The following is a 15,771-nucleotide window of genomic DNA, read 5'->3' as shown; positions in this document are numbered from 1 at the left end:
TAAAATAAGTGTAAATGCTGGCAGAGTTTACAACGCTATAAATTCTAAAAAAAAAAAAAAAATTTAAAATAATAAACAGTTATAAGGTTAGTGCCCAGTATTTAAGGTGCATGTGCTATAGTCCCCTTACCCAGCTAGCAACTTATTCTCATGTTCACACAGTGAATTTGATTTTATGTAGTAACTAAATGTGCAATTTCTGGTTACTCTAAGTATGATTGTTTAGTTAATACATAACTGGGTAGAAGTATCAGTCATACAGATGAAGCTGAGCTTAGCTCTTGATTGGGTGGAAACAACTGTGAAAATGATTGGTTCTAGACGAGTTATTGTCTGTAGATCCAAGAAAGAAATTTTTGCATTATCATATATTGTATAATGTTATGGCTCCTTTAAAACCACAAAAATATTGTTAAATAATGTATATTATGCTATAATTAGCTTCCTATGTGAATGGGATAATAGGGATTTTTGTTTCCATCCATAGCAGGAAGGTAAAGAATAATTATAAATTGTTGCAAAATACAGATGTGGGTTTTTTTGTTTTGTTTTATTTAGATTTTGTTTGTTTTGTTTTACCTCTCTTAAATACTTAATATTTAAACTAATATTAGTAGGGTAACTTAATTGAGTTAATTGTCAAAGTTTAAATTTTTTTCTCTGTGTCATAAAAAATACCAAGCTGTAGCCTTACACTTAGAATTCAAGTTTTCATATGTGGAATAATGTTTTAAGTACTTTTTATCAAATGGCACTACTTCTTCTTTTATCTGACAAAAATCACTCACAGACACTTGCTTTTCACAACACTGATGTCAAGTTATGAGCTTCCACAGCACCATTTCTTTGTTCCTGTTTTTCCCCTACTCTTGATTATCTGTTTTCCTATCTCATTGATTGGACTGAAAGTTCAGGCAAATACAAGATAATTCTAGGCTTGACTAAAAGGCGTGTCTAAACCTGATGTCCGGGAACCTACCCTATCAAAAGCACTAGTATCACCACATTTGAATGATGTTTCAACTATTAAAAAAGAACTTTGTAGAAAATGAGGCAACAGAATTTTGCAGGGACATTATTGTTCAGTATTGAATTCTTCAGGCAGAAGCAGTTTCTTATGTGTTCAAATAACAGTTTGGTTCTACTTAGGTATCTGGCATGGCATGGAAATGAGTAGCATCATCTGCTTTAATTGTTATGAATACATACATCTACGATGTTTACCTTTCATCTGAGCCATTTTTATTTGACAGATCTACCTTAGCAGTGTGTTACAATGAAGACAAAATAACTTTAGAACTTAGTGAATACTGACTTCATCTGTAATCTGGAAAATAAATCACTCCTTGGAAAGAAACTGTGGCATTTGAAATACTTCTTCAGCTATACTGCTAGAAAGAGAAAAGTGCTTATAGCACTTTCACCATAAGCTATTGTAACACAAGGTACTACTCAATTGAAGGAACAGTTTAGAACTGCTTAGATCAGTCAGTCATATATATAAGATTTACTACTTCTCATATTTTTCCAACATGTTTTGTAGAAACTCAGCTATCTTCCCTTATACTGAGGCCTAAACTGAGCCAAAGAGCAGTCATAATTTAAAAAGGAAAATAGACACAATGCAGTAGTGACAGCCCTCTGCTAGCTCTTGGGTTCTATTTGATGAAATTCTATATGAAACTCGATCTGCAGATGTTGAGCAGCCGTACAAATAATCTCCTTCTGTGAATGTAATGCTTATAAAAACTTCAGTGTTGATTAAATTGTAAGATGAAGTTCCAAGAGAAGTACTCTACTGCCACAGTATAGCTCTCTCCATTAGTGCAGTTGGCACCACCACTGCATCAATGAAAATGTAATTTAAGCCATATCAGACACCATGTATTTTCCTGCTTCTCATTGTCCTGAGGTCTCTGGTGTCAGTGTGTTAATGTCACAATCTGGAGTGTTTCATTAGCACAAATATGATTTTTTTTTTTTTTAAGGGTCTGTCATTCATGTTTCACTTGAAACATTTGTAATGTTTCTAACACACTTTTACACCACTCACACTACAGCTCATTATCATACACATATATTTCAATCTATACTATAAGGTAAATTTCACCTATAGTTGTTCTTCTTTACCTCTGAAATCTGATCCTGCCCAGGCCTGTATGTCTTTAAGGGTGAGTTGCTCACAGCAACAGGATCTCCAGTGCTAAGACTGTCTTGCATCTTCTATCACAGTCACACTGTAGTCTTCCTCAGAGCATCCCGCTGTCTGCATTTGTCAAGGGCTTTGCTGTTGTTCCAGCACCAGGCCTATATTTCTCTGTACTGCATCACATTAGTGGGAAATAGCTCATTCTGCAATACTAGATTCTTTTTTCTCTGCTATGGATATGATCTGTGGTTGTGCCATACAAAGATAAAGGCATAAAGCCTGGTCGTAGCTACCTGATCACAGGAAATTTAAATTTTACAGCTAAAGCAAGTTTAGAAACAAAACAAAACAAAACTGAAACAAACACAAAACTCCAGGCAGCTCAAGACACTTGCAGACAAAGGAAGCCTGTCAAGCTTCTGCCCAGCAGTCTTGCAAACTCAAAACCCTGTTATAAGGGCAATAATGTATTTGTGGGTTACCAAACTACAGATATAGTGAAGACTTACTGAGCATGTTTTCATTCACTTAAAATGTGATGCTGAAAGTTACTGAAGATAAATAACTGGCATTCCCTTAGCTTCTCAATTCTTCAGCACAAATTACTAGGGATAAATAAATTTATTAGAGTATCTTCATGCTTTTTGTTGAACTGAAATCTAAGAAAAAACTTGACTGTAGAGTAACTCAGGAGAGTTGGAAGTATCTTCCAATCTTACAAACATATAAGCAATAAGAAGGATAATAACTTATTATTTTGATAATTGTTATACATTATTTTCATCTTATTTAGTGAAAAAAATATCTAGAGTACTTTATAAAAGGATGAAGGTTGATGTTTGTTCATTTTCTTCTCAAATTATGAATTTTCTTCTGATATTTTCCTGTCAGAGAATAACAAATATACACTCTGGGGTTTAGCAAGAAAAAAAGAAAAAAGTTAATTATTATGTTAATTTTGGGAATATCCAAGCTATAACTGACACTATAGAAAAGGCAGCTATAGAACAGACATCAAACACTATTTTTTTTATTGGATGCAAACACCATTGCCCAGAGTACTAATGCTTCTACTTGAGCTATAGAATAAAACTTAGAACAAACCTGAACATCTCAGGACTGGGAATTTTTTCAGCATAGAATACTGTATTGCAGCGCCATCTGCTGCCTCTGGTGCAAGAACATTGCAAAGTAGACCACGAAACTTTTTAAAATTACTTTTATTTGTTTAATAATTACTATACATATCCTATATAATTAATTGATATATTTTATTAAATATTAATTTTGATATTTTTTCATTTATTTGTAATCTTGAACAGCATGGCAGCACTTAAACATCTGCATCCCTTGGGCAGCGGCTGTATTTTTGATGCTGCTTTGGTGCTTATATTAATAAAGTTTGTGTTTTTTGTGAAACTATAAATCATGACATGGTTTGGGTTGAAAAGGACTTTCAAGATAATTTAGTTTCACCCCCCTTCCATGGATAGGGACACCTTCCAGTAAACCCCATTGCTTAGAGCCCCATCTAGCCTGGCCTTGAACACAGCCTGGTATGAGGCATCAACAGTTTCTCTGGGCAGCTTGTCCTAGTCTCTCACCACCCTCCCAACAAAGAACTTCCTTCTAGTATCTAGTCTAAACCTACTCTCTTCTGAATCTGTTCCCTCTTGTCCTATCACTGCATGTGTCTGTAAACATTGCCTCTCCAGGTTTCTTGTAGGCTCCCTTCAGTTATGGGAAGGCCACAATTAGGTCAGAATGAAGTCTTCTTTTTTCCAGGTTTAACAAACAGTTCTCTCACCCTTTCCTCAGAGGAGAATCCCTCAGAACATTTTGGTGGCCCTCCCGTGGATTTTCTCCAACAAGTCCATGGTTTTCTTGTGCTGAGACACTCAAAGTGGGACCCAGGACTCTGGGTGTGGTCTCACCAGAACAGAGTAAAGGGACAGAATCACTTCCATCAACCTGCTGCCCTACACTTTTTTTGGTGCCTCCTTGGATAGAACTGGCTTTTTGGGCTGCAAGTGCACATTGCTGTCTCATGTCCAGCCTCTCATCTACCAGCACCTCCAAATCCTTCTCAGCAGGGCTGCTCTCGATCTGTTCATATCCCAGTGCACCCCTACTATAAGGTGTAATGCAGCACCTTGAACTTGGTCTTACTAAACCTCAGGATTTTCTCATGGGCCACTTATCAAGCTTGTCCAAGTCCCTCTGGATGGATCTCATCCTTCAGATGTGTCACACACACCACTCAGCTTGGTGTCATTTGTGAATTTGCTGAGGGCACACTCAGTCCCTTCACCTGTGTTGTTAAGGAAGATATTTAATAACACTGGTTTGGTTCCAATACTGAACCCTGAGTGACACCATGTGTCATTGGTGTCCCCTGGGATTCTGAGACATTGACCACTACCCTCTGGATGTGACTGTCCCAATCACTTTCTTATCCGTCTAACAGTCTACTGATCTAACCAATCTTTGTCCAATTTAGAGAGAAGGATGTTTTGAGGGGTTCTTGAGAAAGGCTTGACAGAATTGCAGAAAAAGATATCTGTAGTGCTTCCCTTGTCCACTGATGTAGTCATATGAACACATCTGTCTTAAGGCTAGTACTTTTTTAAAGTAATAGATTGATGGTGATTGTTTTAACTGAGATCTTTACCATGAAAGAAAAAAAAAAAGGCTTCTATAGCTACTTGGTGCAATCTCTAAAACTTGTAGTATTTTACTACTTTGTGCTTAATCATGCGAGTGATTTAGCGTATTTCCTTCAAAATCTTTTACAAGTAATTACATAGTCCAGTGAACACAGAAAGAGCAAAATAAAGGGAGATGAATTTTAAATAACATCCTGTGTTGATGAGCTACTATCTGTAGTTCATGGATTATTGTTAAATTTCATTCTGATGAGAGACTTGAGCTGAAATGAAATAGCAATATAAAGTTTCAAATGAATACTTGCAGCAGTGAAACGCTGTTTCCCAGTACTAAAATAATCCACGTTTTACCTTTGGTCATCAGTCTGAATCAAGTGTTACACATTTAAGCAAAATAATTAAAAAATCATACCCAAACCAGAACTATAAATGTGCTGTCACAGATAGCCTAACGTTTTCAACTTCTTGTTTAAACATGAGTTGATAAATATATTAATACAGGTCACTGCAGAACAGTAGATATGATCTATGCACCTTAATATTTGAGTTAAGCACTCATACTGTGTAATACAATACTTGCTGAATTATGTACTTCTAATCTAATTTCCTCGCTTCTGATGGAAACTAAGAATTATTTGCATTTTCATCAATTTCACCATGACTGGACATGCTGAACAAGTTATTCCATTTCATGTTTGTGCAGAAACTGTAAGAATTCTATTTCTCTTTTTATGCAACACATACCCATAATAAGGATAATAATTAAAAGCTAATCTCAGATGAATTGCTATTGTAAATTGTAATGTAGTTGTGTTCCAGTTTATATTATCAAAGTGGTATGAAGACCTGTTATTCTTTTCCTCCTTTCATCAAAAAACAAAATTAAAATATCATAGGAACATTCTGAAGCATGAGACAGTGTTGTTGACCAGCCCCTTCTATTCTAATCAAATATTTCTCCTTATAACCTGTGAATATATCCAGCATTCCCCAAAGGGGGATCTAGTTCAGCAAAAATCCAGCAGAATCCAATACCCATTTCAGTTCTGTGACTTCCCTTGTTTGTGGCAATTTTGCCAATTTTGGCTCTCCTTTGGCCCAGAGTAGGGAAGGCAACGTGAGCTTTGTTTCCAAACTCACAGGTCATCAAGTGTTCCAGGCCCAAAGCAACACAACTAGAGAGACCACAGAAGATGAGGATTCGATTTTCTTCCATGGTGGATCTAATTTTGGGGGGAGAGTAATTCTACTGAGAATGAAGCAGTTTTTTATTTCATATCAAATTGTTCTGTGAAATTAATTTACTTTCCAGAGAAAGGGAATCACAACTTATCAAGTCTGTATTATGTGAAGGAGTGATCAAATTTAGGAAAAAAATCCCAGCTTGATAGTTGCTCATAACAATATTACTGTGTTTTCTACTTTTCAACAGGTGGGAAATGTTGTTCAATTTCAGTGTAAAAAAGGACACCTACTCCATGGTTCAACAACACGAACTTGCCTTCCTGATCTTACATGGAGTGGCATCCAGCCAGAATGTATACGTAAGAAATTATAAATGTTTTTCTTTCCTCAATTTTTTTAATCTTGATTATTTAGCTGCAGTAACATTGTCATAAAATTAATCTATATGAATTTATTAACTGAAAGTTAACAGAAATCTGCATTACTAGCTTACAGCAGCTAGAAATATGATTCTGAGTAAAATAACAATATAACTAAAAAAAAAAAAAAAAAAGGAGATAAAATAGGCAGGTCTTCATCCAAAGAATTTCTATCTAAGAGGGTGCAACCCTTCCAACTCAGAGAGGAGGTGGTGAGAATAGGACATATCAGAAGGCCCTATTCTAAAATACACAGGAAAGCATTTAATTAAAATCAGTTCTAGGAAAGAGTTTGAACTGTTTCCCAGCCAAGGAGTCAACATATTTTAAGATGAGGAAAAAAGTGTTTGCAATTAGAAATTTTTGAATCTAAAATAGAGACAATCTTCTTTGAATATAGACAGAAGCATTTCATTTCATGGATCTTTTACACTTTGGTAAATAATGATAATTTACTGAAGACATAAGATCATGATTAATCTTTCTAGTTAAGCTAGTCAGCTGTATTTTTTCTGGAAATAGTCTTACTTTGTAAGATCTGACCCTATGGAATCACTACCGTGAATGGAGAACATATCCATAGAAGGAAATGGCATTACTATTATTTCAGCTGCTGCTAGCGTTAATGTTAAGCAAACAGCAAATCAGTAGCTCAGTGTGAAGGGTGAACTCTGCTCTTGGAGGTATGCTCTCTTTGAGATAACACATAAATCCCACATTCTGGTGGTTGTTAAATATATAAGAGTCTTCATATGACATTAGAAATGGGAACTTAATTTTTCTGATATTTACAACTCACCTTAAATTTCTCTTTGACCTTCCATAATGTTTTCCAACTGACCATTTACTTGTTGTTATACAATGCTACATAGATATCATAAGTGGTGTAAGTCACAAGCTATGATTGCTTTTAAGTATGGTGTATGCTGTTTCTGTTCTCATATGCAATTTTCATTCAAGTGCATTTCAGTCAGTTCTTGGTCCCTTGGAATTAAAAGGTCCATGTTTAAAGGTGTATTTACTGACTCATGGTGATATTTTATAGACTATATAGTAATTCAGAATGTGAATTAAAATATATTAATATGTAATTTCTATTGATTTTTTACTTTGCTAATTAACTGTCAGAATGGGCATATGTTATCTTTTCAGAAATATTTTCACCATTTCGACTGAAGGATATTTTATCTTTTCTTTGTAGCTCACAGCTGTAAACAACCCGAAACACCTAGTCATGCTAATGTTGCAGGAATGGATCTTCCATCACTTGGTTATACATTGATTTACACTTGTCAGCCAGGCTTCTTCTTGGCAGGAGGATCAGAGCACAGAGCCTGTAGGTCTGATGGCACATGGACTGGGAAAGTTCCAGTTTGTGAAGGTAAGCGCTTCTGTTTCCCACTGCATCTGCCATCTGTCATATTTCAATGCTTTTCTTTACTTGCAGTTGGCACATGCATGCCAGCAATTTGATAGGGCCCAATCAGCATGTTTTTATGAAAGGCAGGTCCTGTTTGATGAAACAAATCTTCTTCTATAACAAACTGACCTGCTTAGTGGTCACTCAGTACTTGGCACTGGTGAGACCACACATTGAATAGTGTGTGCAGTTTTGGACCCCTCACTCTGAGAAAGATAATGAGGTACTGGACTGTTCCTAAAGAAAAGGAATGAAGCTGCTGAAAAGTTTGCAGCAAAAGGCTTATGAGGAGAGGCTGGGGAAGCTGAGGGTCTTTATCCTGGAGGAAAGGATGCTGAGGAGAGACCTTATTGCTCTCTACAACCTGAAAACAGGTTGTAGCAAGGTGAATGTTGGTCTCTTCTTCAAATTAATAAGTGGTGAGAGGAAATGGCCTAAAGCTTTGCCAGGTAAGGCTTAGGTTGGACATTATGAGAAATTTTAAAGAAAAATTAGGAAGAATTATCAATCATTGGAACAGGCTGCCTGGGAAAGTGGTGGAGATGTGCCATTTAGAGCCATATGTAGTGGAGGACTTGGTAGTGTTAAGTTAGCTATTGGATTCTAAGATTGTAGAGGTCTTTCCCAACCTAAATGATTGAATGAATTTGTAGTAATTTTTGAGAAAGATGCCTTAAGTCCAAGATGTGCAAATCACTGTGTGAAATTAATCCAAAGAGTTACTTACTATTTTATATTTTTATGTAAGGAACTGTATACTACTAGAAAATAAAATGTATCTACTTTTTCCTTTCTGTTCCCACCTTTGTTTCTAATTTTTACTATCCACTTTTTCATGGTAGGACATGAAAAGCACCATAGCCAAGTCATGGTGAGCAAGGTGGTTTTCATGTGAGATAAGGAATACACTCAAGTGTAGGAACTGTTTGGAATTTTATTTCCTGAATAATTAAAGGCCTTTTCAGATTACTGTTACCTAATGTTTCAGATGTGGTTATCCCCAGGGCTCTTGCAGAGGCATTCAAAGGCTTTGTAGCCAAACACTGCTACTTGGAAGGGAAATAGGAAATGAATAGTTTGTATTACTAAAAAACAGGTGTCCTGGAATTGCGTGCCAGGCAATTGCTGGGGGAAAATAAAGGAGAGCTTTGGGAAAGTGCTAGAAAGCTAGCAGCCAGGAAGCTTATGACTTGTTCAATAGTTGAAAAGTATCATGGCAGACCAAATATGATTCATAGATTGTATTTTGATTCAAGAATTTTCTGCTGCTGCTGGAAGAATTTATTCACCTCTTATTGTGAACTTCACAAAAAGCCCTTAGAAATAGATGAAAAGGAATAAAATGTTTGGAGTTGAGAGGTCTAAAGGGATGTGTAGGGGAATTAAACTAGAATTTGATGCTTTAAATACAAAATTGAAATCTTGAGAGTCCAATGCAAGTATCTAGGTCTAGGAACTTAAAATTCATAGTTAACTAGTTTTAGTTTTGAAATTATATTTATCGTTTGTATTTAGGTTTTATTTTGTCTTTCAAATTTCAGTTGTGGACTTGACTAGAAATTTTTCAACTTGACAAGGCAAATTGACTCCTTGTCTTTTTATGCTAAAGCCCAGCTGGAAAGTGTGATCCAGATACTTCTAACTTGAACCTAATGTAGACAGAAAGCATACGCTGTTGAACCATGCCCTCCAGGTCAACAATGTACAGTGAAGCTCAGTAAGTTTCTTTCAAAACAGAGAGGAAATAGAGGTTAATCAATCAGTAGTAACAGTCCATGAAAACCTTTGGTTGCATTTCAACCCCTGCCCTTGCTTCTGCACAGTTTTAACATACATGACAAGCTTTTAAAAAAGCTAAATTTTATTCTCAATAAAAATATTCTCAGTCCTTCTTGCAAAAATTTCATTTTTATGCAGAAAAATACTCAGCTTAGGGGCAAGGAAGTTTCTTTTCTTGTGTATTTTTTTATAACATGGATTGGAGAGAAAAGGCCTGGGTTCAAGGCCAAGACCCAAATAGAAAACATTGAAATCACAGTTGGAGCAAGGAATTGAGTCTACTGTTACATGAGAATATTTTACATTAGGATACAGAATTATTTGTCTTATTTATCTTCCAATGAATCCAAATTAGTTGAAAAAATTAGCTTAATCTCCAGGAAATTATAAAGTCCTAGTGCATTTAGTTCATCATCTTCAGTGATAGGAGAGTCTCTGCTCTAAGCAGAGAAGAAATTATATTCTCCAACTTTCAATTTTCATATCACCTGAGCAGTTGGAGATACTCTGGACAGCCTCTTTTGTTTCTTTCTTTCTGTTGTTATCCTTTAAAGAACCAGGGACCTTCTCCTTCAGTATTAAGAGATTAAAGCAGTACCTATGGGTTTTCAGTCTTGAACAGAAGATGTCTCACTCAGTACTGTTGAAGATAGTTAAGTCCTGGAGAGAAATTATTTCAAGCTCCCTTTGTTATGTGTGTCTTCCCTTTTTGGTCTTACATTGCAGTCAATGCACTGTTCACTGTTCCTAATCCAAGTGGATTAGATGCTATATTAGAAGGCATCTCACATATTAGGTGCATGATCCAGGACTGTAAACTCTGAAACATGGATTCTGAAGTGAAACCCTGCACTGTTTGACAGCTGAGAATGACTTAATAGCATCCAGGTGCTGGTGCCTGATTTAGGAGGATATGGAGGAACAGAAGAAATTTGTGTGCCAGTGCTCCTGTGATACTGAGGTTTGATACCAACTGAAATCTTACTCATATTTGAGTTTTAAACATCATCCTATATGCTTTTAAACAAATAAATTCCATAATGGATTTTTTTATTGTTTCTAAGTAACATCTTGCTACTTATTTCTCTTTATATCTTTTATTCTTTCTAACAGCTGGTTCTAAAATATTAGTGAAGGATCCCAGACCAGCGTTGGGAACACCAAGTCCCAAACTAAGTGGTGAGTACTCCAAGGTTTATATAGCTATAAACCATTTCTGTAGAAAAAAAAAATGAGGATCAGTTTAGTGAGATGGCACTGAGTGGTTTAGAATGTGTAAAGGATATTAGATGAGGCACTATTAACAAGGGGGAAAAGATAATTGGATTATTCCCTAATTTTGAAGTTCATCTATCATATGGTGTAATTTTTATCTGGATACAATTTCTGTAATGTAATGAGAGTTTAGTTGGTTTCACTGAAATCACTGTGTTCTGTGTAAGATTCTATGAAATTTACCTATTTAGAAGCTGTACTACTCACCTTGAAATAATTTAAAGATGTTTTGCAGTTTTCTTCAGTCCTGCACTTTTTCACACATCTCTAATCTAAATTGCTTTACCTAAATACCTTGTATTAACCTTGAACTTAGCCTTTAGACAAAAAGCTAATTTTAGCTGAGACAACATAATCTCTCCAATTCTGGCTCAAATCTTCAGTTTTAACAGATTTGCTGAAGACCATATTTGGATCTCCTGACAAGAGAAGCTCCCTGTCTACTGAATAGATTTTTTGAAAAGACCAGGCTCCTTACCTAAAATTAACCTTTGACTATAATAAACCAATTTAATTTCTACTGATAATGAATAAGGTTCAAAAGTAGTACTTTAGCATATGGGGATTTGGGTTTTTTTCTTTTTAGCATTTTGTGTACTAATTCAAAGCAGTGTTTTTCAATTATGTTCTGCTGAATGGTAGACATCAAGTTTTTAATTCAGAAAATTTTCATTCATTTTGTGCAATCCCAGTTAACTGCCAATATAGCACAAAAAATCAATTTTCCTAAAAGTAGGAATATATATTTCAGGCAGACTACAAATCAACAGCATCAGAGCATTTCCACCATGCAATTTCCTTGCTTACAGGTCCAGTAGCTACATGTTTTTTCAAGAAACATATACAAATATTTATACATGTACAGAGACAAAAAAACTAGGAAAGCTCCTTTACCCTTCATGGAGAAGACCTTCGTATTGCATAAAATAAATGATGAAGGAAATGATGAGGAATAAATGATGTGGGTATTCCAGTGTGCCCCAGTCTTGGATTTAGGGGTATCCTGAGAGAGAAAAGGGCAAATATTCTTCTCTGCTTATCTGACATGAGATGCCAATGCACACAGAAGCACAGAGCTTTAAGTTTGAAGTACTTCAAATAATGTGAAAGTGCTGATTTTAGATAGTGACTCCTAAAGGGATAAGTCTGATACATTACTTTGGAAAGTGTAGTAAGCCCATGGTAAATCACTTTTAATTGTTTGAAAGGTATCTCATTTAAGATTTTCAAGATTTGCATGCATCAGTTTTTACATCACAGGTAGCTTTTCGTTGTTTTGGTGGGGTTATTTTCTTGCTGATATAGCATTATTTAAATTAATAATTTTTCAGGTCACTAATGATAAGTATTAAATGTGAGGGTATAAATCTAGCATATTTTTTCCCTGGCAGACTATGATCTGTTTTAAATTTTAAATTACAGAATTAATATTTTTCTCCTGGTGAAGCTCATAATGTTTTTAAGCATTTGAAGACAAAACAAAACTTATATATTTTTATTAGAAAAATTTAATAAAGAAACTAGTTAATAAAGAACTAGTTAATAAAGAAAATTACTATAATATTTCATGTCATTTAAAGAAATTGCTTCTGAAAATTTTGATACCTAAATAGATGCTAATTTCTGCAAAATTTCACGCTAGCCATATGTTCCTAGCTGTCTGTGATGGCATAGAAAAGATTCTACTGTGAGTGGAATATGATCTTCTGGCTAAAGCTTTTAGAATTTGTGAAACTAGTTAACTCTGGGACAGGTCAGTATTTTAGGAAAAAGGCAAATGAAGATGTAATTGTGGTTGTGTCCTTCAGTGCAAATACATTTCTTTCATAAAAGTTCATGCCAGGTTTCTATGCTTTATATCTGGAAATGATGCCTAGTAGTTTATAAAGAGTAAAGCAAATGCTAATATTTACATTAATATACATTTTCTTATTAGTTATTTGACTTTTTAAGTACTAAATATCGCAAAATGTGTTGATACGTGTTTTCATCTGTTTAGTTCCTGATGATGTATTTGCCCAAAATTATATATGGAAAGGATCTTATAATTACAAAAGCAAGAAGCAACCCATGACTTTGACAGTTACCAGTTTCAATGCAACTTCAGGACGAGTAAATGCAACACTTACAAACAGCAATATGGAATTGCTGCTATCAGGTATGAGCTAAGGAAAACTAATTTCCTTTTTTTTTTTTATATTTCTGTCTTACATACATTGGTTTCCTGTAACTTCCTGCATAACTTAAATTTTATCATCTTATCAAATAAATTTTCATTACATTTCAATTCCTTTCCAAAAGTAGGGATTTTTTCCAGTTCTCCCCTTCCCCTTATTTGCTTTTTTTTTTTACTTTTCAAGGTTTTACTATATCTGGAGTTAATAGTCAATAAGGAGTGAAAGAATCACATTAATTATGATGTTTCTCTTTTAAACATTTTAAATAAACTTCAAGTACTGTTACTGAGATTTTCTTAATTCTTAGTTATAAAATTTCCCCACAGTAGCCTAATGACTAATACTAAATATGATGAAATTGATATATGTTGACCTAAAAAGTCAGACATACCTAATGAACATGGAAGGAAACTAGAGTTGACACTTGTTAGATTTTCTAAGGAAGAAAAAAAAGTTAGAATCCTAGAATTGTTTAGGTCTAAAAAGACTTCTAAGATAACCAAGTTAACCTAATACTGCCAAATCCACCGCTGAATCATGTTTCTGAAAGTGCCACGCGTGCATATCTTTTAAATACCTCCAGGGATGGTGACTCTACCACTGCACAGCCTGTTCCAATGCCAGACAACCCTTTCAATGATGAACTTTTTCATAATATCCAATCCAAACTTCTGCTGGCACAACTTGAAACCATTTTCTTTCATCCAACCACTTGCCGCTTGAGAAAAGCAGCAGAACGCACCTTGCTTCTACTTCTTTTTAGGTAGTTGAAGAGAGGATGTAGTCTGCATTCAATCTCTTTTTTTTTCCAGACTAAATAACCCAAATTTCCTGAGACTCTCCTCATAAGACCTGTGCTCCAGATTTTTCTCCAGCTCCATTGCCCTTCTCTGGACATGCTCCAGCACTTCCATGTCTCACTTGTAATGAGGGGCCCAAAACTGAATGCAGTATTTAAGGTGTGGCCTCACCAGTGCCAAATACAGGGGAATGATCACTGTCCTGGTGCTGCTGACCACCCTGTTTATTATACAAGCCAGGATGCCATTGGCCTTCCTGGCCACCTGAGCACACTGAAGGATCATGTTCAGCCATGAATAGCACTCCCAGGACCTCCCAAGCCTGTGGAGTTGCCTGGGGTTGTTGTGACCCAGGTGCAGGCCCATTGATCCAAATTGTCCAGATCCTTCTGCAGAGCGTTCCTATCCTCCAGCACATCAGCATTCCTGCCCAACTTGGTGTCATCTGCAAACTGACTGAGGGTACCTTATCCAGATTGTTGATAACGATATTAGGACTGGCCACAGCACTGAGCTCTGGGGAGCAGCAGCTGTGACTGGCCACCGACTGAAAGTAACACTAATCAACACAAATCTCTGAGCTCATCCAGCCTGAGAGCTTGTTACTCACTGAAGAGACCACCTGTCCAATCCATGAAAAGTCAGTTTCTCCAGGAAGATTCTGTTGGAAACGGTGTCAAAGGCTTTGACTAAAGTTCAGAGAGATGACATCCACAGTCTTTCTTTCATCCACTGAGTCACCTTATCCCCTTATCATAGAAGGAGCCCAGAGCAGTCAAGAGAGATCTGCCTTTCATAAGCCTATTTGGCTGGGCCTGATCTCCTGGTTGCTGAGAGGGGTGATCTACAGGAAGGATCTGATGAGTCACAAAATCTGTGTTTCTTCTGAGTAGAATGGTGAATTTTTATTACTAGGTTTGTCTTTTAAATTATTTTGTAGGTGTCCTTTAAAGAGTCATGCTTGAGAGTGGACGGAATGTTTTCTGACTGACAACCATGTTTGTCTGGGCTGTGTGTGAATTTTTTCTGGTGTATTAATTTCATCTATGTAGTTTCTGTGATGATATTAGGAACAACAGGTGTAGTATTTTCTATTTGGAAAGTGAACCACTATGTTTTCTCACTCAACACTTATCCTCCAAATAAAAGGTTCCTTCAACTAGACACAAATGTGATTCCAAATGCCCTTTTCCACTCTATGTACAGGCATTTCACATGTCATCAGGTAATTAATATTTTTTTTTTATTTCCCTACTCTGAAAATAGAACACTGAGATCTTGTATAGTGAAAGGGTATCTTAAGGCCAGGGAAGTAGGGATAGATCAAAAAATACACTTACATGCTAGGAAGCTGAATTCACCTATACTCAGTTTGTATTTTTCTCAGATGAAAATGAGTTCCCTCTTCCTACATAATTTACTGTTTTTCATCCCATCATTTGATGCATCTGTCTTTACTTCTTTTTTATTTTGACACCTGTGCTTGCTGTAATTGTACGTAGAATAAATGCATCTTGCCAAGGCTCATTCATCTGAGCTCAGTGCAGTGTTTACATGAAAGTAAGTCTTCTCATTAGCTCAGAGATTATTTATATGTAATGATACCTCCTATAGGGCAGTCACCAATCCTTAATGTGGAGAAGACTTTTTGTTTTTTCGATTTAGGCATGTACACAAGAGACATGAATTAGGAATGGAAGACGAAATCGCTAAACGTATTGTGGTATTTTATTTTCATTTCCAAATTAACAAGTGATGATATTTGGGTTCTAAACAATTATTCTGCAGGAAAAAAAATGAGTCAATAACTACGTTTACAAGTAAATAAGCTGGCATACAAGTCTTCTCATTATATGGAAGAAACTGGTTGGTAAATGACAATACTAACTCATGAAGAACAA

The 15,771-nt window shown here is 35.8% G+C and overlaps 1 protein-coding gene across 6 annotated transcripts in view; it reads left to right on the top strand.

Annotated features, from left to right (window-relative positions):
* The window catches only part of CSMD3 (CUB and Sushi multiple domains 3), a 580,220-nt gene that overhangs the window by 555,772 nt on the left and 8,677 nt on the right, over nt 1-15,771 (top strand). For all 6 annotated transcript variants that reach the window (XM_038122727.1, XM_038122755.1, XM_038122747.1 and 3 more), the window contains 4 exons: nt 6,248-6,359; nt 7,621-7,800; nt 10,732-10,797; nt 12,893-13,051. In XM_038122727.1, the coding sequence (XP_037978655.1) occupies nt 6,248-6,359; nt 7,621-7,800; nt 10,732-10,797; nt 12,893-13,051 (517 nt within the window). The remainder of the gene's footprint in view (nt 1-6,247; nt 6,360-7,620; nt 7,801-10,731; nt 10,798-12,892; nt 13,052-15,771) is intronic.

This window comes from Motacilla alba, chromosome 2 (genome assembly GCF_015832195.1).
Source record: "Motacilla alba alba isolate MOTALB_02 chromosome 2, Motacilla_alba_V1.0_pri, whole genome shotgun sequence".
In the NCBI taxonomy this organism is placed as follows: Eukaryota; Metazoa; Chordata; class Aves; order Passeriformes; family Motacillidae; genus Motacilla; species Motacilla alba.
The sequence above is the reverse complement of the archived record's forward strand: the minus strand, read 5'-3'. Positions and strand labels throughout refer to the sequence as shown.